The sequence below is a fragment of the Pelodiscus sinensis genome, chromosome 6 (genome assembly GCF_052426305.1).
Source record: "Pelodiscus sinensis isolate ZL-2025 chromosome 6, ASM5242630v1, whole genome shotgun sequence".
In the NCBI taxonomy this organism is placed as follows: domain Eukaryota; kingdom Metazoa; phylum Chordata; order Testudines; family Trionychidae; genus Pelodiscus; species Pelodiscus sinensis.
The window spans coordinates 115093606-115118606 of record NC_143057.1 but is presented as its reverse complement, the minus strand read 5'-3'; the positions used below and the strand labels follow the sequence as shown (position 1 = coordinate 115118606).

General features: G+C 41.3%; 1 protein-coding gene across 4 annotated transcripts in view; it reads left to right on the top strand.

Moving 5' to 3' along the window:
* The first annotated feature begins 3046 nt into the window (after nucleotides 1-3046).
* Nucleotides 3047-25001, top strand: part of DCC (DCC netrin 1 receptor) — a 999406-nt gene continuing 977451 nt past the window's right edge. For all 4 annotated transcript variants that reach the window (XM_075932654.2, XM_075932652.2, XM_075932653.2 and 1 more), the window contains exon 1: nucleotides 3047-3758. In XM_075932654.2, the coding sequence (XP_075788769.2) occupies nucleotides 3668-3758 (91 nt within the window). In that variant the 5' untranslated portion in view covers nucleotides 3047-3667. The remainder of the gene's footprint in view (nucleotides 3759-25001) is intronic.

Genomic DNA, 25001 nt, shown 5'->3' with positions numbered 1-25001 from the left:
CCCCAGCTCATGAAAAAGCTGATAGAAAAGTCTAACCCAGACAAGCCATCACTGACAGAATTTTGCAGCAAAGATTTTTAAGGTTGTATCTGAAGTTCCTGCCTTCATCTATGGGACTTGGGAGTCCTATGAGAATTTCACTCAGGCAAAGACTTTGTAAGACATGAGGGTTGCTCTCTATTCTTCTCAGGAAGTGCTCTCCTATTCAACGAACAGCCACCAGAAAGGGATGTGCGAATGTCAGATTGAAGGACAACACCTCCCTGCAGCTTTGTTCATTGTAATTTTAATTAATGGATATATCCCATTCTGGTGTGGGTCTTCAACACAAGTCCCTATAGTCCAGTGCTACCAGCTGAACTAGACTGCTAGTAATAGTAGGGATCCAGGCTCCCCCACTGATAAGCACATGTCTTCATATAGCTAGTTCATTTGCTTTGCCATGTTGTTGTAACTGTCCTTTTTGGGGATAAGAGACAAGATGGGTTGGAGTTGTTGCTGTTGTTGTTAAAGTCTGATCCCATTTCCTAGAAGACAAAACAAGACAAACACAAAAGAAGGTAGAAAAAATAGAGGGAGAAAAGGCACTTCTGTTTTTTATGTCAACTCTTACTTACAACCTTGCTGCTAGAAAAACACAGGCACAAGACATGGTCTAGTTATTCCAAGACTTGGCAAACTTGGTCCAACATGTGCTTGTTTAAGATGTTGCTTTTAGTTCTCTCCATGTTCACAGGCTTACGGCAGCGTTGCAAAATATACTTTGGCCAGAAAAACCCCAACAAATGGTCTGGTAGCACTTTATAGCCTAACAAAACATGTAGATGGGATCATGAGCTTTCGTGGGCACAGCCCACTTCTTCAGATGACTGGAGTTCTCTGAAGAAGTGGGCTGTGCCCATGAAAGCTCATGATCCCATCTACATGTTTTGTTAGTCTATAAAGTGCTACCAGACCATTTGTTGTTTTTTTCTGTAACAGACTAACTTGGCTATCCCATGAATACTTTGGCCAGTTAGACTTCTATAAGACAGAAGTTAAGAGGAGAGGAACAGGGAAAAGAAACAAATAAAACAAGGTGGAGAATGTAAAGGACACGTGATAGAGGGATGCCGGTTACACATGCCAGAAGGTATTTGCCATTTAGCCACAGACACTGGGTCCTCCTCTCTGCCCTGGTCTGGTCAGAACATCTCTCAGAATCAAGATATTGAAGGTAGAGCAGTGTCATGGTGGATCCCAAGGAAACAGTGGAGGTGGCAGTCATGTTTCCCTTTCTTTCAATCAGCTAATGCCTCTTGGCTCCCTAAAATTTCTTTTTGTGGCACACTAGCTCACTGGTAAATCCACCAACTAGGCCACATTTCTGACACGTACATTTTGGTCACACTTTTTAATTTTTTTTTTTTTGGTTACCAAGCATGGTTTTAGCACAGTTGTTGGGTTGCATTAGAGGGCCTTTCTGTTTTGGACTCATTTAGGGCAAGCCTTACACCGCTACATCAGCGCAGATGCACTGATGCAGCTGTGCTGTTATAGCATTTCTGGTGAAGGTGCATTGTACCGTGGACTAGTGACTCCACCTCATCGAGAGTGTTTCCCACTGATGCAGCATTGGTGTGAATAGCACAAAACTTGCATCACTTGAGGGAAACTTGCATTACATCCCTGAGCAGCATATATTAGATCTACTTAAGCAGTAGTATAGACCTGCTCCTAGGCTTGCTGACAGGGGGGTGGGGAATGGGGCAGTTGCTCCAGAGCCTGGTGATTTAAGGGGGTTTGGGGCTCTGAACGCTGTTTCTGACACAGTAGCAGTGGTAGTGGGGAGAGTCCCAGATCCTCTAAATTTCTGCCGAAGCACCGTGCTACATCCTTTGGATAGCACTAAGGGCTGTGGGGGTGCACACCATGCTCCTGGCAGTGCTAAGGGTTGCCTGGGACTGGCGTGGTACACTCCGGGAGGCTCTGAGGGCTGGCCGTCCTTGGCCCTGCCCCTTCTAGAATCCCAGGTCCCCCTGCCTTGTCCAGAGGTCCTAGATTTTAAAAAAAATTTTTGCACCTTTTCCCATCAGCATTTATTATTATATGTGATTGGAGCATTTTGTAAACTTTTATTCACTTTTTTACAATTGACCTTACAGTTAGGGTAAGTTTTTAATCCTGATTATTGTAAGAGTCCTTATGAGTCAGAAGTGTCTACATGCTTTATCGCAACTTTTGTGACCTTTTTTTCTTATTGTATCGAAGGACAAAATTGTAATCCCCACCGATGATGATGATGAAGTATGGCAGTGCACTGCTCTGCTGGATGCCAAATAAAAGCAAGAAGAACAAGGCAGCCTAAAGATGCTGTGGACTAGTGTGAGAAAACTGGACATTTAATACATCCTACAACAGGATGAGTATTGCAAAATAAAAAGAATATGACGAGGATAAGACCAGTGTTGCCATCTCATGAGTTTATCGTAAGCTTCCTAATATTTGGTATTTATCATAAAGCTCCCATAGTCATGTTCTGTGGAAGTCTCAGCATTCATTTTAAAAAGTAAATTTCTTGCCCTCAAGATAGTTGAGGAAAACATGGAAAATTGGTCCCTAAAGATTCAAACTTCAGAAGATAAATGAAAATAACTCATTTAAAAAAAATCCCATGATTTTAAAGACTAGCTTATAATGATTGGTATCTGACTCCTGATTTTTGAATTCTTGGAGTTGGCAGGGTGGTGAGATGCAAAAATTAAGGCTGATCAGCTTAAAAAGCAGCTTTCACTGTAGAGCAGACTCCCAGGATAGAAGAAACAAACCAAAACACCCGATGCAAACCACAACTGGGGAGCTTTACAATGATAGGAGGTGAGCTAGCTACAGAAGCAGGGACATGCACTGTATTTAAAAGATTCATTGAGGAAAAGTTATTTCCCACGCTCTACCTACAGAGGGCATCCCAGCTCATTCATATTGTAGATTCAGTGCATGCAGCTGCTGGAAGCAGCAGGGCTCAGGGCTTTTTTTTTTTTTTTTTTTTTTTTTCCAGTGGAATCTTTTCCGTGATCCCGTTGGTTTCTCTCCGCTCTCCACGTTTTCCCTTCCAGCCCTCCACTTCTTCGGATCAATGGATGTTACAGCTCTAACTCCCATCTCACATATTGCTGGTGGACAGCTCCAGTAACAAGTGAGAGCGTTACATGCCCCTTTTCTTTCCCCTTCTTCTTTCCCTCCCCACCAACATCTGCCAAGAAGGAGGAAAATAACAAGCTTTCCCCTTTTGTATTCTTCTGATTGTTTTTATTTTTATGACCATATCTATATTTTGTACTTTGTCCAGCAGTGGAAATGGAGCAACCCCCAATCTTTTGATGCACTCTGGTTTGCTTTTTTGCAGTATTTTTTCAATATATGGTTTTCCAGCCGTGGGAACACTGTTCCCCACCTTTCCCCCTTTTTCCTTGAGTTAGTTTCTCCTAACATCATCTGGAGGTTTGGTGGCACTTGGACTGAATATAACTTTTCCCCTTCCGCATCCCCTAACTCCCCCTTTTGCTGAGCCTTGCCGGTGGGGACTAGAGGAAAAAAAAAAAACAGAAGAGGAGGCGGCAGAAAGGGGCTGTGTGTGTGATTGTTGCTGGTGCTCAGGACCCAAATCTCTGTAGGTGTGTGTTGAAATATGGAGAATAGTCTTGGATGTGCTTGGGTACCAAAGCTGGCTGTTCTACTCTTCGGGTTTTCTCTGATCAGCCTGAATCTTCAAGTCACCGGTAAGTCATCACTGTCTTATTTGTCTTTTGCACTCCCTGAATAAGGGTGAGTTTTGCAAACCCTAAGAAATGTGCTTCTCTCGTCTGTGTTATCAGAATTTCCCTTCCTTTTGATTTTGTTGTTGTTGTGGATCAGTGTAGGCATTTGCAGGCACTTGATGTAGATTTGAAAAGGAGTGAGATCAAATTTGGTTTAGAGGCACCCTGAGCTGCCTGTGAAATAGGAAAACTAACTGAAAGGAAAGAACCCCCCACAAAATAAAGGAAAAATGTGGGAGGAGGTGCTGATAGCATGTGTGTGTGTGTGTGTGTGTGTATGTACACACTGGTTTGTATTCTCTTTGCACCTGACCACTGTTTCAATTGGATTTATTTTCATGTAGCTTTTTTTTTTATCTTTAGGCTGAGATGGGATATATAGTTTTATTTATATTTTTTCAGATGGTAGGGGACGGGCAAATAATGAAAAGAGAAATATTAGTTTGCAAGATGGAAAATGCAGTTATTTGCAGAGTGTCTCCAAACTCCATTTGATTGATATTCTTTCGGGCTGCCTCGCTCTCTTTGCACTTGGCAGGCACATTTTCTGATTAAAAATGGCAAAGCTGGTGTGTGTATTGAATTAGGATACAGAAGGAAAGAGGGGGGATTGATATTGTGATGCTCAGGAGCTGCCTGTGGTAGAGGCAGGGAAGACCTGGGAATTAAGAGAGATTTTGTAAAAATATAATCAGGAAATTGGAGTATTATTGAGAAGTGTTAGAAACTAAGCAAGTGAAGCTTTGATTTGTAGGTGACTCTGTAGGGTGTGTGTGTGAGAGAGAGTACAATGCATGTGAGAAAATATTATTCTCCAGTGATCATTTTTTTTCCTCCAGAAGAAAACGAGCTGTGTTTCATTAGGAGAAATCTTAGTAAGAGAGACTCATGGAAAACAAAAATAAATAAAAATAAACATACACACATTGCTTCTACACCAGCTGCTGCTGAACAATAGAAACCGATAGGTCCCCCCACCCCCTACACACAGACACACGCCACTAAAGCAGGAGTGTGTGTGTGTGTGTGTGTGTGTGTGATAAAGTGCTGCATATCAAAGCCTTTGGGAAAAGATCTTTACCTTAGACTGGTATCATTCAGAATATAAGCTGCATTCAAATAGAAATACCTTAAATTGTTCATATAGATGATGCTTCCTTTCAAATATATATTTTTGGATTTTTTTGGGTTGGGAATAAGTGAATTGGGAAGGCTTTTCTGCTAAATACAAGAAGATTCATATTGTGTGTGTGTGTGCGTGTGTCCCATACATGTCCTTTGCAATTACTTGCATGGAAGGTGGGACTTGGGAAATCAGAGCAGGATAATAGGTGTCTCTCTTGAATTTCCAACTTAAAGGATAGTAGATGGGAGACATCTCAGTGATCCTCCTTTTGGCACGATGATTGGCTTGCAGACCTCTTTGCTGACATATGGCAATTTGGGTCCTGTGTGCAACCGTGTGTGTGTATGTATGTGTGCAAGAGAGAGAGGAGGAGAGTGAGGATACACACTGCCTCAATGATGTGTGTTTGTGTGTGTGTGTGTGTGGTGTGGGATTATAATGTTGTCTGATTATACACAGAGAACTCATTACAGGAGCAAATTGTTTCCTAGTTGTACATTTGGGTTGTGCATTTCACTCTTTATTTATAATGTGTCTAATACTTTGGAGGCATATATTTGTGTGTCTTATCAAGTTCCCTGATCTGATCTTTGCAAGCTAGAATTGTGCAAAGTTTCCCCTGTGATTAGCCTATAGATCCTTCTTGAGGTGTTTGTTTTAAGCCCCCCTTTCACAATCTGGATTCACTGACAAAGTAAAATAGATCTTGCATCTTTAAGGAAATGTTGTTCGAGTGTCTTTGGCCCCTGCTCATTAATCTCTGGGTTTCCACTACTCTCCTTAGTCGCTATTTTCTCTCTTCAGAAACCTAGCAGGGGACTGATAGTGAAGAAAGCATAATTCACTCTATGAAAGGACCAGTAGGAGGTGCCCTTAATAAGGCCAAGTAGCTGGTTTGCTGTTTGGCAAAATTCCCGTTCGGCAGGGCATTTAAAGACTTTGTTGACCGGTAACAAAGGGCTTATAGAGATGCAACACAATGTGACTGTGTCTTTTCACACTTTCTAAGTAAATCCCAAAGCTGGTTTGTAGATGTAAGAATTTGTTAAAAACTTTAACAACAAAGAGCAGTGTTGCACAGTGTCAACAATGAGGAGGAATATGCTAGTTTTGTGCCTGAATGAAGTCATTCAAGTCCTTTCCATTCACATTTCCATTGTCTGCAGGATGCAAAATGTTATGTGATAGGTGATCAAAAGTAAAATCCAAGAAAGAAAGGTTCCTTTCCCTGCAGAAAACATGAACGGACAGAGGCATATGTTACTGAACAAGAATTGATGATCAATGTTCAATGTTTTGGAAAAGGAACAGAAAAAGACATTATTAATTAGAGCTAGATCTCAGACTATTTAGCACTTAATACTGGAAAGTAATCACATATATGAACCTATATAGTTTGGTTGCTTCTCATAATTAAGTGAAAACTACTCTTTTGTCTGGAGGGGAAATAACAATCAACATGATTATTTATTATTTTACTCCCACATTTTTGGTGTGATGTTCAGCATGGTACAGCATATCAGAAGCCTGTGGTGCTTGGGCAATAAGGCAATCCCTTTCTCTGAGTATAAATCGACAGTGATCTGTCACAACATCCATTTCGCACTCAGCAGAGTTGTCCTCTGTTATGTTGCATGTGTCATTTGAGTGTGTTAGATTAAGCTTAGTGCTTTTGGTTACATATTCTTAAAATTTGTGATGGTCATGACTGAGGACAAGCATTTCAGTCTATATATTTGCAGCTTTATTTTTTTATACTTACTCAGTTTATAAGTACACAAACACTATTTAGCTTTTGTTTTCCCTTTAACTTCCTTATTCCCCTCACAATTTGTGCAGATTTAAGGTAAAATCCTACTGTAAGTTATACTTGGGTAAAATTGGACTAATTCTTTCAATGGAATGACTCCAGATTTGAAGTCCGAATTTCATCCTCTGTTTATTTCTCTTTTCTGAATTCCCCTCTAATAACTTTCCAGTATTTATTGCCTATTCTGGAATCCAAGTCATGACATTGCCCCCAAGATGCAGACAGCCACAGTATTCAGATTTAAAAATCAAATCTTCTGGAGTTAGGCATGCCATATCCCCACTTGTGATCCATGGGAGGTTTGTCTGAGTAAGACCTGCATAATTGGGTCATCAGGTTAAGACAAGAGTTGGTACACTGACAGTGTAGTTTGAATTTCCCAGTGGATCCTTTATCCATCAGTGACCCCTTCTTTTGCCATCCCACCAACATCTTTCCCCTCTGCTGGGGGAACAATCTAGTTTTGTGCCACCACTTCCACTTCATGAATTGATCAGCATGGATTTGTACAGTGCACACCTGATATAGCCCTGTATTCTTTGACTTCACTTTGCAATATTGGTTGTCCCTTGGATTGTGCTTTTACCTAGCTTCCTAGGTATAGGTACCTAAATATGTGAGTGGGTGCATTTTTACTTGCTGCCCAGTTTGGTTTCTTGTGGTTCATAAATGGCATATCATGAATTCCTTCAATGATAGACTGCCTTTAATAAAATGTTTGCTCTTTGATGATCTTTCAGAATAATTCTTCACAGTCTCACTTTCATGTACATGTACTTTATACATCCATCATTGGACTCCTGGCTTTTATTTTCTGCCTAGTAAAAAAGAGGTTATAAAAATCAGAATAGTTTCCTCTGTGGCTGCTTGTACAGCAAATGCAGCTACAAGGATGCAGTTTTTAAACTGATATTGCAACTGTACAGCTAGTGAAAGAGATCATTGTGGGGATCATTAAATAAATGTTTACTATATACCATAAAAAGTCTGTCTCATCTCAGTACTTGAAAAACTTACCAGAGAGAGTTGGTGATTTTCCTCCTGCATTAGTCTTAAACAAGACTATGTTTACACTGGGAATGGTTGGCGACAAAAATGCTGTCTACATGCAAAAGTCACTAAAAGGGAAAACCAGTCAAACCAGTTTTTCTGCCTCCCATTGTTGACATTTCTTGGCCACATCCTTAGAACCCTGTCGACAGAGCAAAGCAATGTGGCTAAGCATCTCACTGTGCAGTTTTGTGGGAAGGCAGAGCTGATCCCTGTGCTTCTTGGGATTCCTTCCGAGTTCTCCCACAGTGTTCTCAGCTGCTGGGAGTGGCATCATGAGTAGCTCTGTAAGTGCTCCATGCTGAAGAATGTCAAAGCAGCACAGCAGTCTCTCCAGCCCACCCCCTGCAGCAGCAGTCTGCCTGCCGCTGTGTTTCTAGCAGAACAAAAAAGTAGCATTCAAATGATTTGCTCTTTGCTCCCTAAATGCAGCTGCTCACTCAAATGTCAGCTACTTTCCAGAGTTTGAAAGAGGAGGGGGCGCATGCCTGCAGAGCAGCAGAGATCACAAAGCACTGAGCACAGACGTCAGGGCAACATTGTGGGATACTGGGGGGAGGCCAATTCTCTCAACAAAACAAATATCAGAGTCCACAATGGCTTTTTGTCAACAATAAAGGGAGAGGAAAAATAAAAGTGCTAGTGTAGACAAGGCCCAAGTGTTAATGTGCTGGCTTCAAAAGAGTTATTCCTCATTTATACTTATGCAAATAAGTGAGAACCTGATTTTTTTATAATGGTAGCTAAGAGCCAGGTTCTGGTCTTAATTACATCAGGATAAATAGAAGTAATTTTATTTACATCAGTTGAGTAAAACTTGTAGGAAAATTTGACCTTCAAATGCAGATTATAGTTTTCTGTTTATAACTTCTTTTCTGATTGTCATGCAGAATTGTAATGGACTGGTCCAACGCAGACAATATCTCAAAAAAAGTACATTCCTGAAAATATTGGCATTGCCTATATAAAAAGAATTGTGACATAATTCCACAGAGCACTTCAAGACTAATTACTTAAAAGCAAAAACTCACAGGGTTCTGTTAAAATAATCTGCAAGGTGAATCATTGACTTAAATTTTATCTCTCTAGAACAATCCAAGGTAAACATGTTAGATCTCAATCTGATTTCACCTATCCCACATTTACACTAGTGTCTCTTCATGAAGTTTAGTAGAGTTACTCCTGAGTTGAATCAATTTGAGTATGTCTACACTACAGCGTTATTTTGAAATATCTAATTTCAAAATAGTTATTTTGAAATATCTTATTTTGAAATAAAGCATCTACACACAAAATGCATTTTGAAATAGCTTTTTGCTATTTTGAAATAGCGCGTCCACACTGATTGGATGCTGAATCACATTTGAGGCCAGCCAGAACTGGTTCCAGCAGGGCATCAGGTCAGAAGTTACCTTGTGGCTAGGGTGGCCAGCAGGGCACCCTAGGAAGGGCTGGAGTCCCCCTATTTTGAAATAAGCAACTGCACAGCACTGATTTCAAAATAGCAATTTCAAAATTGGCTCTATTCCTTGTGGAATGAGGTTTACCAATTTTGAAATAAGCCTTCCACTATTTCGAATTAATTTCAAAATAGCAGTTGGCTTGTGCAGACACTAGGAAAGTTATTTCGAAATAACGGCTGTTAATTTCAAAATAACTTTGCTGTGTAGACATACCCTTTGAGATTTGCATATGTAGGGTTCCATACTTCAAATTGTTGAGTGCACTCAACACTATTTCATTTAGCACTTGAGAGGAAGCATGTCAGCCCTCTCAGATTTGGGATCTCATTGCTTTTTCAAAAAAATAGGTAAGTTACTGAGGCAGGGTCTACCCTAGACTTGGCAGCTCTGCTTAAGGAATGCAACTCCAGCTATGTAGAATGTCCCACAGTGGGTACCTTTAACCAGTCTTGACAGTGTCCCCACAGCAGGAGGCCAACAAGAGCATTTGCAAGAGCAGCAGTACCAGAAGCTGGCAGGGACACTCTCTGAGTTCAATTTAATGAGTCTAAACAAGACTTGCTAAATTGAACTCCAGAAGATCAAGCTCGACAGTGTCTATCTTCCATGGAGTGAAGACAAGGCATGGCTTTGTAATTTTGGGAAGCTTTCCACACCTCCCAATTCAGAGATGCACAAGCAAACTCTTTGATTTGTGCATGCATGCTTGAGATTCTGGGTGTACAAATATTAGGTGTCACCATCCCTACTCCACAAGCTCCTGGGACAGAATTTTGAGTGTAATTTTAAAGACTGAGTTGAGGTCACATTATTATGTTGATTTTAGCATCAGAATCAGATGCTATGTTGTATCAGACTTCTGATCAAATATTTTTCACTCCTACCTTTCAATGTTAGGAGCATTTTGGGGAGGATGTCCCAAGCTACTGTTGTTTTTGATCTTCGTGAAATAACAATGGCTGTGTTCACTGCATATGCACCCACATTTCTGCTTTCTTTCTATAAAGTTTGCTGTCTCTCTTAGCATTGTTTCTGATGAGAAGCAACTCTAATCACTATCCAATTCTCAGCATGCTTGATGCTTGTATATTCTGGTTTAATGTAGGTAGAATGGCTTTCTCTCAGGGATTAAAGAGATTCATTCCGTTGGGTCTTCCATCTAGAACCCTGTAACAAAAATTATTGAATTAGCGATAGCCCATGAAAGGCAATGGCTGAAAGTTATAAAGAGTAGTCTAGGATTTCTGATAACAAATACATTGATAAAGCACAGTATATTATTCTTGAAAAACAATAAAATGCATGACACCCATCAAAATAGTTTCTTTCAAACAGCGTTTGTCAATTTCAGATTTAACGTGAAAGATTACTGCTATATGGGGATAATACAAGATTGTCTCACTTGGTGTGTTTATAGATACCTTCATGGTAAAAGAAAGTACAGCTACAGAGAGACATGACAAAATGCACAATTACGTGTCTGTTTCAGTCTCCACTGATAGCAATCATTTACCAGTGGTAATACCTGTGCATACTGTAATTTTATAAATGCCCTGAATACTCAGCCTATATAAAAAACCGATTAAGAGGTTGCCCAGTTATTAATAGATGTCAACCAGAGAAGCCTTTTAAAGAGATACTGTCACCAATAAAATTAAACTTGCACCTGAAACTTTGGTTCCTACTCTTGCTACAAATATAATCCCTAAGTCCTTAGAACATGAAGAAATTAAATGGGAAATTGCTCTGGTTTTTGTTTACTCTTTACTGATTGAGTTTCCTGTCAAGTTCAATAGATTAATTTTATAGTCACTTATTGTGGGTCCTGAAATGAGACCTAAGACCAGTGCCAGGCCTGCAGCCCTATCCACAAGTGCCACAGATAAAGAGCAATTGTAGATGTATGTGCACTACTTAAAGCCTGAAACAACTCTCCTTGATTGCACTGTCTTCAAGCTCTCAAAATCTTTCAGTTTGAGGTGACAGAGCTATTGCCAATGGATCTTGTCTTGGGCTAAGAGCTCCCAGCTTTTGCGGTCAAAATTGCAAGATTGGAGGTTGGGGTTGACAAGTGTGTCTTCATAATGTTTTTGGTCTGCTCCTAAACTGAGTGCTAATCTGCAATTCTCGGCAAAACATGTTTTTCAGTATTTTACTGTCAGACCTATGGACCCATGACCAACCACATCATCTTAGCTGTGGTCTCACTATAAAAGCATCAGTGCATGTGATGGTGCAGCAGTGAAGGGAATACAAGCTTGCTATTTAATTCCCAGTAGCCATGACATAGGTGGAATAGGTTCAAAATGTTATGTGGTGTTGATACGTTGTTCATCTGTTTCAGCCATACAAGAGCATAGTGATGACAATGGAGCACTGTTATCATGCCTTAGCGGGTCACAACTGAAAATACCAAAATCAGGACAAACTGATGGGAAACAGGGATGTTAGCATCCCCAAAATGTTGGTTATTCTCCCATAAGAGATACCAGGCCAATAACAAAAGTAAACTTCTGTTTCAGAACTCTGGCTAACAAGAAATCAGAAAAAATTAAAAAACAACAAATGGTCCTGTAGCACCTTAGAGATCTATATTTTTGGTTAGTCTCTAAGGTGCTACAGGACCATTTGTTGTTTTTTTAGTTACAGACTAACATCAACCAAAAGGTTCTTCTGATCCCAAAGGACCTTCAGGGGGTCCCTTATCCCGTGTTGGCTGGTCTGCCACTTCCAGGATGGGAGTATACAAGTCAGTATACAACTCAGATCTTACTCAATAATTACAATGTTGCCAATTTTTAGTGTCTGTTTCTAAAGTTTTATTTGTAAAAAGGTATGAATTAAAAGTTGGTTAAAGGAATTAAATACATACAATGATTTCAAGGTTCTTAGATCAGGCTTGTAGTAGTGATGGAATAAACTGGTGCCTTATTAAGTCTCCGGCTGCTCCCAAAATAATTGGAAGGTCTTCAGTTCCTTGGTTTGAATACTTCCGTTAGTATACATTTGTAGTTCAAAGGTTCAAGCAACAAAGAGGCAAAATGCCAACTGGATGAAATACTATGTCCTGCATTATACAGAAGGTCAACCTAAGTGACCTAAAAGTCCCTTCTGGTATTAAAATAGATGCATTTATTAATCTGATGTCTGTAGGTTTGGTGGGAAGCCAGAATCGGGCATAGAATTGGACAGATATATTGTGATCCAAGGTTCTGCTTTTGGCTGCAACTTTTCAGCATGAATACCCTAAGCTCAGATTTGACCCTCAGCTCTCATATCCATAACCAGTGATGGAAAGGAGATGAAGCCCATGTACCAGCAGTTTTTCTTACAGAATCTATCATCCTCAACTGTATTAAAACAGAAATTGGGGAGAGCAAAAGTAGCCTCAAACTAATTACCCATGCCATAGTTTCTCTCTATTCTCCTAGGTCTTTTGTAAGTATATTCCATCACTCGCTGCTGCTACCTTCAATGAAATAGCCACTGTGGTGGTGTTGTAACAAAAGCTATTGGAACAACTGTGCTGTGATTAATCCAGAGCTGGAAGGGAGGCTGTAGTAGAAGATATCAAGAAGTTTGCGGAACAGAAAGCAGCAATGGGCTAATGTAGTTCAAGGAGGAGAGAAAAGCAGCAAGAAAGTATGATCTGGAAGCACAAAAAGTAGGTATCCAGACATCCCATCCACATACATACATAAACCATAGAATCATAGTATCTGAGCCCGTCAGGTATTGGCAGGTGTGTATTGGCTCCCGCTCCCCCCCCTCCTGCCGGCGCTCACCGTGCGCCACGTGCCTGGGGCCAGCCCCAAGCACCGTGTCGGGGACCAGGTAAGTTCTATGCGTGGCGTATAACACGACCCCCCGATTTTTGGGGGATGTTTTTTAGTGTAAAAAGTCGTGTTATACGCCAGAAAATACGGTAGTCTGATCTTCAATATTGCATTTGGTGTTATTCAAGGCCTCAGGTCCAGCAAGAAGTTGAGTCAGGAGTCCATCATGAAGCTGAGGAAGCAAAAAAAGGAAAGAGCAGCAGCAATTGGTTTCAATCTGAATAGTCTCATCTGCCAGCACTCAATTAGGGCCTTGAGGCAAAAGTCCATGGAAATTAAAAGGAGAGTTTCCATTGTTTCCAATAGGATTTCAGGTCCTTAGAAAGGATGTGATGTTACTGTAACTTTACAGTTTCTGACTTAAAATATATAAAAACAAATAAAAATACACCTTTAGAAAATATTACAAGTATTTTTTCTGCTTCTCAGATGATGTTCACAGTGGTCCTCTGTCAGATCATTCCTGCTCCCTTGTCATTCTCCATGCCTGTTTTCCTGATGACAGTTGCCTCTTCAATTTCATATTTGTTATTTCAGAATGGGGGAAGAGAGCGTGTATTAAAAACTGCCTAACTGTCAGGGTAGTTAAATACTGAAATAGATTGCCTAGGGAGGTTGTGAAATCTCGGTCACTGGAGTTTTTCAAGAACAGGTTAAACAAACACCTGTCAGGAATGATGTAGTTATGATGTAGTCCTGTTTTGAGTGCAGGGAACTGGATTACATGGCCTATTGAGGTCCTTTTCAGTCCTATACTTCTATGATTCTATGCACCCCTGTGAAGACAAGTTATGAAGATAATTATTTACAACTTGTTTACAGATGCTTGTGCTTTATTGACCTATAACACAAGGGACTTTCAGATTCTTAATGACAGCTTTGCATGTGCTGTGAAACATTTTGGCTTAATGATCAATCTAAGGAAATGCTTTGGTGCAGTGAGTGAATCCCTTTGGAAAACTTCAGCAACTTATTCGAAACAAACACAGTGTCAGACTGCAAACAAAACCTGACATTTGGCACATGTGATGTTAGATGATTAAAATATAACCATGTAGGTCATTGATGTTATATAATTGTAACAAATCTTCTACAAGGTGTGCCATGTTAAATGTCTATAGAAAAGAATATAATTTGCTGAATATGATTCCACTATTTGTATGCATGCATCATTTTTGTATTTGAGGTTTTGAATATTAACTATGTATCTGTATTTCAAATGTTTGCTCCTATGGCATCACCAACAAGGTATTTAGACAGCACTTTGTGAAAGAACTGTTCAAGTTGAGTGGCCCATGAAGATACACTGAGCTCTGAAGGAACACTTAATTTGCAATGGACCATGGAAGATATCCATCCACATCTGATGGGCTTTCATGTGAGCATCATATATATAGTAGCCCAGTGTCTGAGAGTCTGTAATGCCGAAATGCTGGCTGTTCCCTCTGGTCGACGCAGTTGCCTGAAATGCTGGCTGTTCCCTCTGGGCGGTGCTGTTGCTGAAATGCTGGCTGTTGCCTCTGGGCGGCGCTGTTGCCTGAGTCATGTCCTTCGCCTCCCGCTGTGGCGCTCGGCTGACTTCCGCGCCAGGCCGCCACAGGGGAACAAGTGGTGCAAGCGGCTGTTTGGGTGTCGTGATTCCCATGCAGCACCCCTGTGCTGCATGGGGAGCACAGGACCCAAACGGCCGCTTGCGCTGCTTGCTGTCCTGCAGCGGCTCGGCTGAAGGGCGCAGAAGTCAGCCGAGAGCCACAGTGGGAGGAGAAGGGGGGCAGGGCAGTGACATACATGGCCAGAGGGCAGGGCCTGGCTGTGTATGCCACCACCCCGCTCCCCTTCGCCTCCCGCCATGGTATTCAGTTGACTTCTGCACCGCTCAGCCAGGCTGCCGCAGGGGAGCCCAAACGGCCACTTGCTCTGCTTGCTCTCCCGTGGCGGCCCACCTGAGCGGCGTAGAAGTCAGCTGAGCACCACGGCAGGAGGCGTAGGGGGGCAGGGTGGTGACGTGCGGCGTGACAGCGGCTCCAGGCCCCACCCCTGGCCGTGAACGTCACCTCCATGCTCCCCTTCGCCTCCCGCAGTGGCACTCAGCTGACTTCAGCGCCACTCAGCTGGGCCTCCATGGAGGAGCAAGTGGCGCAAGCGACCGTTTGGGCTCTGCGTTCCTCATGCAGCACGGGGAGCACAGAGCCCAACGGCCATTTGGGCTCTGCAGTCCCCCAAGTGAGAGGCATGAGGGGGAGGAGAAGAGAAAGAGAGAGACGGAGAGAGAGGCAAGAGGCGGAGGAGAGCTGAGAGAAAGAGAGCGGAAGGCAGTAGGAGGAGGAGAGAGAGAGAAAGAGACACGGAGCAAGAGACCGGAGGCTCAGGAGAGAAGACCAACGTGGAAGAGAGACCTGAAAATCCCGTCTTATGAAGGGCTAATTGGCTAGTTTTAACTAGAGTATGAGTAATAGACTCTGCTATGTGAGGAGACTATGGGATGCTAAAACTCTATTTTGTTACATGTATTTTCCACAAGCTTTATGGAGGGCTTTGAAACAGTGGTTTTCTCTTCTTCCTCTTCTGGCTTGTCTTGGGCTTGATATGAAAGTCAGTGCAGCTTTGTTTTCTTATCGGACTTGGCAACCAACACTAGCTCCTGTTTCTTGCCTTTTTAAAGCCTCTTTTCCAGAAAGAAATCAAGTCTTGATCTGAAAACTTCAAAAGACGGAGAATCCACCACAACTAATTTTGTGTTTGCCTTATTGTGAAGCTAAATTACTTGGGCTCTATCTTCAACCTAATGGTTTTTGTTACATCTTTCTCTACTGAGTTCATACCTGGTATTTTCTTTAAAAGGTATACAACACAATAAGTCACCTTTCAATGTTCCTTTAGGTAAGCTAAACAAATTGACCATAGAGGCACTGATAGTCTGTGTGTGCGACTATGTATGCAGCCTCACCTGTCCCATTCCATGTAAATTACTTTGCTATCGTCAGTCATATTCTGTGCAAGATAGGGAAGACTGACCATGAGGGCAGCCAATAATTTGCCCTTTGACTTTCTTTTCCTAAAGACATCATTGTTTTCCCCTTTGAATATATTTTAAGCTGCAATATAAAAGAAAGGTGTCTGAAAGCTGGGCTGGCGATAGATTTTGCTGGGCTCTGAGCAATGGTGGGGCATGGGGCTTGGTTCTGGGCTCCCTGGAAAGGGCAGTCCCTCAAGCAGAAGGGGCAGGGCTACAGGCTAGTCTCCTTCAGCCAGCCCTTAGCGTTGCCTGGAGTTACACCCTCCCCAGAAGTGGTGGCCCAGAGCTCCAGGCCCTTTTAAATCCCAAGTCTTAGGGCAAATGCCCCATTTGCCTCCTGTTGTCAGTGGCCCTGTCTGAAAGCCAAAACTGGTTCAGCACACATCAGGAATCTCTCTGCTAGAAATGTCTGAAGGTCTGAGAACTATCTGACCTACTGCTAAACTAGTGAGCATTTCCACTTGGATATACAGATCCAGAAAGCAGTAATTACAGGCAATATTGCAGTTCTGGACCTGGTCAATCAATATAACTGTATAAAGCACTTCTTTCCAAAAGTATTGCAATTAAAAAAAAAAGCTGTTTCCTTATGAGTCGAATAGACTTCTGAGGGAGTAGTGGACTATTTGGGGGATACCGGCAGGCATTCCAAGCTAAGGTAGGTACTTTAGTCCCCAGCCATACCTACTTAAAAGTGCATATTTGGTGGTCAGTTCACATGCTGACTTCCTCCTTCTTTGAGCTTCTCTCTGATCTTCTTCCTCTTGCTATCTGAAGACTAAAAAGCATTTAAAAGCACTCTTTGGGGGTTCTACCTACAGGATAGATACTGTGTTGCAAGCAGGGGTGGGGGAGTATTTTAAATAACTCTCTTGAGTTTCAGTCCTCATTCTCTTATTTTTTCTCTTTTCCCTCTGCTGAATCTGTAATGCTTAGCAAAAACTGGCACTTCAAAATGCCTCCTCAGTTCTCCTCCTTCCCTCTTTCAGATTCTCCAAAGCTGATGAGACAACAGAATATCTTTCAGAATGATATCCTTATGCAGCGACCTGGTTCTGAACTTTACCTTTGTATTGCTCAAGCACTGTGGGCTCTTGTGCAGGTTGAGGTTTTGTTTGCATTTGTCTTGGTGGCAGATGTTTTTGTAAAGCTCCTGACGGACAGCTATAAAACTCAGGGGGTTTTTAATAGCATTTTTTTATGAGTTTCATGGAGAAATATTTGTGAGAGCTCACCAAGGAAACCTTTGGGCTTTGGGCTATGTGTGAAAGTAGGCTGGAAGCATATGACATTTCACAGTAGTTTGTTTGCTGTGATATGTGGATTTTTTCCCCTCCGATTTATCGAATTTTGTAAATTTCATCGTCATTTGTAAATTTCATGGTTTCTTTCACACAGTATTCCTATTATCCAAAGTAAAAATCAGTTTATACTGACTCATCTCCTTTGGTATATTGTGTATACTTCTGAAACAGCACTTGGGGAAGGAGACTTCCCTTACTCCTTATCCCTTGTTTATAAATTTGGCAAAAAGGTTCAGATTCACCTCTTTTGCTCTAGGAAGGAAACCTCCAACACATTTCTTGTTCTCAAGGCTGCTTCCACTGAATCAGTGAAAAAGATCTTGTTGCACACATTTGAAGGTATTTTAAGGCTTTAGATTTTGACTTTGTTTTAGAAAAAGAAGGCTGGGAAAGTTTTCAGTGAATTTTTGTTGATAAATTAGACATTTTAATGTTATGTTAGAAACCCAAAATGAATATTATTTTCATATCATATAATAATGAGAATGTAAAACTGGCTGATGTCACTTATGTTTATAATCAATCTCATTTTCTGGGTCAGGATGAGTGAAATGTAAAATTGAAATTATGGTCTATCTAGCTTTTTGAAGTAATTGAAAGATGTCACTCTGTTGCCACCTATACATGCAGAGAGTTTACTTGCCTGCTACAGAGACAACTAATCAGGCAGCTGCTACTATACAGTTCAAAAATACCACTCAACTGTAGGAAGCAATATTTGACAAAGCTACAAATGAAAGACACACAAAAATCATTCATGTGGGAAACTTCAAAATGCTGGAGAAGCTCATCCCATTAGTACAAAATATTCCTTCTATAAAACACATTGTCATGATTCTTTCTGATGTAAATAACTTTTGACAATAAAAGAAAGGGGAGATCAAATTTTGGAACTAAAACAAATGATTTCCCATGCAATGAAAGGTATATTTCAGAGGTATCTTCATTTCTGATGCAGAATGTTACATGCTGACCCTCTATGCATTCTCTTTCTCTCTCTCATCAAGACTCTATATTGGTTCTTTCTTTGGTTCTCCTTATTCTGAAAGAGAGGTCAGCTAGGCTGAAAAGTGTAGGGGAACAGGATGTAAACAAAGCAGGTGTATTACCACAGTGTTCCAGCAGCTTTCCATAGCTAAAGAGTAGATTATTCTTTAAAAAAAAAAAAAAAAAAAGCTGTCCATTTTGATGACCTCGATGTTAGAATGACAGAGAAAAGTATTCACTTAATAAATGGTGCCTTATACATTACTGAAATAAAGCTGACATAAATGGGATTGCACCAGTTATGACCAGCTAATTTTTATCTGAACAATAACCTTTTAATGCAATTTGATGATGATGATTTTGCATGTTCCATTTTATAACATAGACATTAACTCTTGCCTCACAATCACAGTACACTGATAAGGCTTGGCTAAAGCAGTGGCGCAGGTATTAAAAGTGTTGTTAACATCTAATACAAGTAACGTGATCAGGTTTTCATCTGAATGCAGAGCATTCATTAGGATAGGTATTATATTATCAAAGTATTCATTATGTCTCGATTTGGGCATAATTGATATTAATAAACCACCAATTAAAAGCAGTGGCATATCACTGTGAGGATGTGGGCACGTGTTGTTGTTTGTAATGCTCCACCAACAGTTTGCATGAGACAAATACATGGATAGTTTTTAAATGAGCAAATTTTCCAATACTGATTTTTTTTCCTGCTTATATGTGTATGCTGGCAAAGAGCCACTCCTGTCCCTTGGCACAGTTGCTTTGTTTTCGATTGTCTTTGTGAATTACATGTGAAATATTTGTAATCTCTAACAGGCAGTGAAATAAAAAAAGTTTTATACTTTTTCTTACGCTTAAGCTCCATTTAATGCAAATTCTTGAGGTACGGCAGAGTGAGGCCATGAATTGAGAATGACAAGGTAGATTCCATTGTGCGATGAGCCTTGTCTGTTAAACATGCCACGCTTTATCCTCATTGTCCAGCTATTTTTATCATCAGCTCTCATAGTACATCCTTAGAATGGTAGATGCAGCCGTTAAACATAGCTATAAAACTAGCTGGCATTACAAAGTGCATTGAAACTGGGAGCCTCAGGTTAAGAAGTTCAAATCCTAACAGAAAAACTGGAGTGGAATCTAAACTAGATGGATCATAGTTGTGCACTCCCAGGTCTGTGCTGTGCCAGTGATATTGTTCTTATTGATGAAATCCAACATTGTCCCTCACGGGAGTAAAAAGAGAGCTATAGATTTTTTGCTGGTTATTTCATTCACTACTCATCAGAGGTGGACACCAACAAGTACAGGTGACATAGGGGCCCCCTGCTGCAACAGTGGTGCAAAGGAAAGATATGGCAGTGGAAACATAGGGTAAACAAGACTATCTGTCACTATGAGCTATGAGACTGAGGGTACGTCTAGACAGCAGTGTTATTTTGGGATACTTCCAGTATCCCAAATTAGCTATTCTGCATCTTTCGAACCAGACCGTTATTTCAAAATAGATTTTGAAATAACGGGGTTGCTATTCTGATGTCCCTGTAACCCTCATTCGATGACATTTTGGAATAGAGACATTTTGGAATAGTGGTCTACACAGCACCAAATTTTGAAATAAGCTATTCCAAAATTAGATCAAAATAAGCTACGCAATTTGCGTAGCTCAAATTGTGTATCTTATTCCAAGCTAAAGGTTCAGTATAGATGCACCTTAGAGAGGTGAAACACTGGGAGCCAGTTAGAGTGTGTCTCCACTGCACCCATATCTTGAAACAGGCTAGGCAATTTGAGCTAGCTTATATTTGAGTATATTTTGAAATAAACCACTACTCTAAAACATTCCTTAATCCTTGGGGAGTGAGGTTTACAGGGAAGTCAGAACAGCGCACCCTTTATTTTGAAAGCTATTTTCAAAATAAAATAGCTGTCAAGACGTGGAAGTATCCTGAAATATACTCTGTGTAGATGTATCCTTACAGCAAAATCCTGGCCCATATTGAACCATTGATTTTTTTAGAGCCGTTTGCTTTGCTGTTTTTAATGGGCAATGCTGCTTAATAATTGAGAGTGTGATCTGGTGCCACTTTACTTACGAATTCTCAGACTGTGGATAAGTGGAGCTACCTTGGTGCAATTCAAATGGCCTTTACATTTGGTAGGTGATTAATGCATTTTATTGTTCACATTGCTAAAGTCTGCCTCAGTAAATGAGTTCTGTGTGTGGTCATTAATATCCCAACTAACTGATATGCACAAACTTATCCATTCATTAGAATTATTATAGATACCTTCTAGCCTATCAAAAATTGCAGTGGATTACTTTGTGCTGTGCTCTGTGCTATGCTGTAGGTCATTATCTTCCTGTTGGATATGATAGGTCAGAAATAAGTAATCCTTTTATGCAGGGTTGGTCAGGATCATCACTTGACTAAGAAACTTTTAGAGAATGCCAAGTTGCTCATAAATGAAGCTGATGTTTCAGTTGGTGGCATTTTTCTCAAAGATAAAACTAAATCTATGCTGCAGCACAGCATGTGTTATATATTGGATAGAGTTTGTCTATCTACATCTATGTGTGACTCCATCTGTCTGTTCAAGAACTCATTAAACAGTAAGAACTCCTAAACAGTAAGAGCTAGGACCACCAAATTTCGGACACAGCTTCCTCTTATCATAACTTAAAACAAGCCACAGGGGATTTGCCTGGAAAGGGATTGCCTCTCATAAAAACAAACAGAAAAGAAACAGTGTAATCAGGCAGGTGAAAGGGGCTGTCTGAGGACACCCCTTCCCCCCATCCAGGACTGCCCCAGCCCTGCGCCCCCCCACCCCGTAATTCATACAGAAACATTGCTGGTTGCTTCCCTTCATCAGAGAGTGAGGGGAAAGTGCACAGTTTGCTTTATTCCTCACTCTGGCAGGGGAGCGCAGGGGGGAGATGAACCTGGACCTGTCCCAGCTGGGGAACATTCACCCCTCCCCCGGCTGTGCCTGCTGGAGCTGCAGCAGCCATGAAGAGGCACTTCCCATCTGGCCCCAAGCTGCTGTGTTGAGAGAGGGCTGAGATAGTCCTTTCTCCCTGGAGCAGTCTGCATAATGAACCCCTCATCCCCAGCCCCATGCCAGATCACTGATTCAAAGAAAGAAAAATAAACCTTCTTGAGTTAAGGACCAGAGCAACACTGGACACATCTTCTAGTAGACACATAAAGCTTAAGATCAGAAGGAACTAACAGATTATCTAGTCTCACCTCCTGTATATCCCTGGCTATCATCACCACCCAGCATCCATGCACAAAACTAGACAACTGAAATTACATCAAAATGTCATAGCCGTGAGCATACTAAACTATTATGAGACCAAGGCACCAAAATACAGGTTTCCAGGGGGCCAGAACCTTCCCACTTTTTGAAAATGAATGGACCCTTGTCATCACAGCAGACCCCATCTCCTTCCCCTTCTGCTCCCATCAAGGCCCCAACCCTGGCAAAGCCAACAGATGGTGAAGCCCAGCCAGTAACTCCTGGGCAGTTGTGTGAGCCATAGGAAACCTCTACCAGCTTGTGGTAGAAGGTGAGGAAGGCCAAGAAGAGCCCCTGACCCATGTCCTCACTCCCCCAGAGCTGGTGGAGTGTCCATGACTTTCCATGGCTCTGTCCCCAACTTGGCTCCAGTGAGGCTGCGGCAGGGTGGACTTGGAGATGCAGCACAGCCATTGTAAGAGCTATACAGGCAGCTGTGGGGAGCTGGAGACTCTCCACTTCCCCTGGGTAGAGGATCTGGAGATGGAGACATGGTCAGGGAGGTTTTGTTTGGTGCCCCACCCCATATGGGGGAGCTGAATTTCCTGTCTACTTTCTGGCTTCTAGTTTGGTTGGTCAGGAGAAGGGGTAGGACAGGAGTGGGCACTGGGGGTAATGGAGGGGTCTTGGGGGTCCCAGCTCCCTCACTTTTGGAAAAGCTGTGATGCCCTTGTTATGAGCCACAGGCAGAAAATAGGAAGGACCAAGGGGCATCAGTGCCCAAAACCCTGCAACACCAGGGAAGTAAGTGAGAGATACACAGATGATTCTAGCATGGGGTCATGACCCTGTCAAACAACTAGTCTGGGCCATAGTGTTTCTGGAAATGCTCATGTTTTGGCTGAAATGTCAAACCAAAATCCTAACCACTTGAGGTCGTTAATGATTCCCTATTGCTTTCCATGAATAGGGATGTTACGACTCATGTTTTGGCCAAATTCCAACTTGATTTTAATTGCATTCTGCTTGCCTAATTTTCCCTTTCATATTTCAATCAGATCAATTACTTTTCTCTTCCTTTCCTAATCTGCTGTGTAGTGGACTGTTACATCAGTGCTGCCTTCCTTTCCAGATGCAGCTCCATTTTACCAGTGGGAGAACTCCACTGTGATGTCCATGATAAGACCATTCTTAGTGTTAAGCAATGCAAAAATCTGTACAGGATCAGAGATTAAAATAGCAAAACATTGGGATCCTTTTAGAAGAAAAGTGTTATAAAATGGAATATATTGCTATTATAAAAGCTAATGTTACTAATACTTCGACAAAAAAAAAAAAAAAAAAAGCAAGTTAGATGAACAATAAAAAAAAACTTAAAAGGTAGCTCCACAGAAGTACAAATAAGGATTTGTCCTCTCTGCATTTATTCCCAGCTAGCCTGATTTTGTTACGCGTTATTTGAATTTGTAGCTTCACAAATAGGAGGAATGTAGGATGTAAGAATTTTAGGGTGTATCTCCGCTGCACCCTTACCTCAAAGTAAGCTATGCAATTTTCAAGTTATTTCAAGGTAATTTCAAAATAAAGCGCTTTTCCAAAACATCCCCAAACTCTTGTGGAACAAGAGTTATAGGGATGCCAGAATAGTGCGCTCTATTTCGAAATAATGGGATGCTTTAAAGATGTGGAAGAGCTACTTCAGGATACTTCCGGTATCCCAAAATAGCTCCGCAGTATAGATGCATCCTTAATGACTAATCGTCTCCATAAAAATCTGAGGAATGTGATTTCCATTAGGCAGTAATTGGTCTTTTCAAAGTATGTAAGAACAGGTTAACATTCTTCTGGGCTATGTCTACACTGCACTGTTTTGCGCAAGAAATATGTAAATGCGTCTAAGCATGGAATATTGCTGTGCCTCATTTGCAGAATTAATAAGTGGCCGCTTTTTGCCCAAGAGGTTTTTGCACAAAAAGGAGCCATTTACACGGCTCCTTTTTGTGCAAAAACCTCCTCTTGCGCAAGAGCCGTTCTTCCTGAAAAAAAGTGGAAGAACAGCTCTTGCACAAGAGGGGTTTTTTGCACAAAAAGGTGCTGTGTAGATGGCTCCTTTTTGTGGAAAAACCTCTCCTGCAAAAATGGAGCCTCATTAATTATGCAAATGACGCACAGCAATATTCCACACTTCCCCTCATTTGCATATTTCTTGCACAAAACTGCGCAGTATAGACATAGCCCTGAAGTCATTTGAAGACGTCTTTCACAAACCACCTGTTTTACGCTGAAGAAAAAAATGTTCTTGCTTTTGGTCCACTGGTCTTTGGATGGTAAGTGGAAAAACACTCCCTTGTAGTTAAAAGCTTTTTTCCCCCCTCTCTGTCATTACACCAGATAATTTTCTTGACATTCTCTGCCCTGGTGAACTGAAAAGCAGATGGAGAATGCCCCTTTACATTCATATGAGCTATCACAGGTGACTAATCTTATGTCATTGCTCTCTTCATTATACACCTTCTGGGCAGATTCACAATGACCCCACACAGAACATTAATGACAACGGTAAGGTAAAAGGTAAATAAGAAAATAAGGGGCATATGTAACCTGGCTCCATACTGTGTGTTGCAGGAATGTCTGTCTTTTTGGCACCAGAAGACTTCTTTGTCAACTTTCTGGCAACATAAGAGCTGTAGCTAATGAACACTTCTCTTTTTTACATTATCACATATGGGTGGGTTTTTTTGGCCTGCTGGATTATTGTGAACCCAAGTTGCAGGCTCCTTGTGGCAGAAAGTCCATTTGAACCTGGGTGTGGGGAGAATGGGACAGTGGAACGTTAAATAAAATATATTTTAAATTTACTATGTGAAAAACATGTTACTAGATATAATTAATGAACCTGATCCAAAGCCTATTGAAGTCAATGGACAAATGATCATTGAGTTCAATGGTCTTTGAACCAGCCCCAGTAATTATTAGTTCCTAACTAATTGAGCAGACTTTGTGTCCTGGGTTTCTTGTGGTAATGGGCTTTAATTTGATGTATATCTTCAAACATGTAATAAATCCACCTCTATTCTCTCAGCAAGGAAATGGATGGGGTACGAGAGCAACTTTCTGTAGCCAAGTCACTAGAAGGTGATGTCATTTAGTTAGCATATTCCAGGTACTCTGTCTTTTCCAGTAGCATGCTATTGGTCTAGGAAAGATTCTCCCTTTCCCACTCCTACTGTTTTCATGTCACAGTAAACAATTGTCTTTATCACTTTGTAGGACGCATGGGCATTTGGCTGTCTTCACTCACTCAGGGTATGTCTACACTACCCTCCTAGTTCGAACTAGGAGGGTAATGTA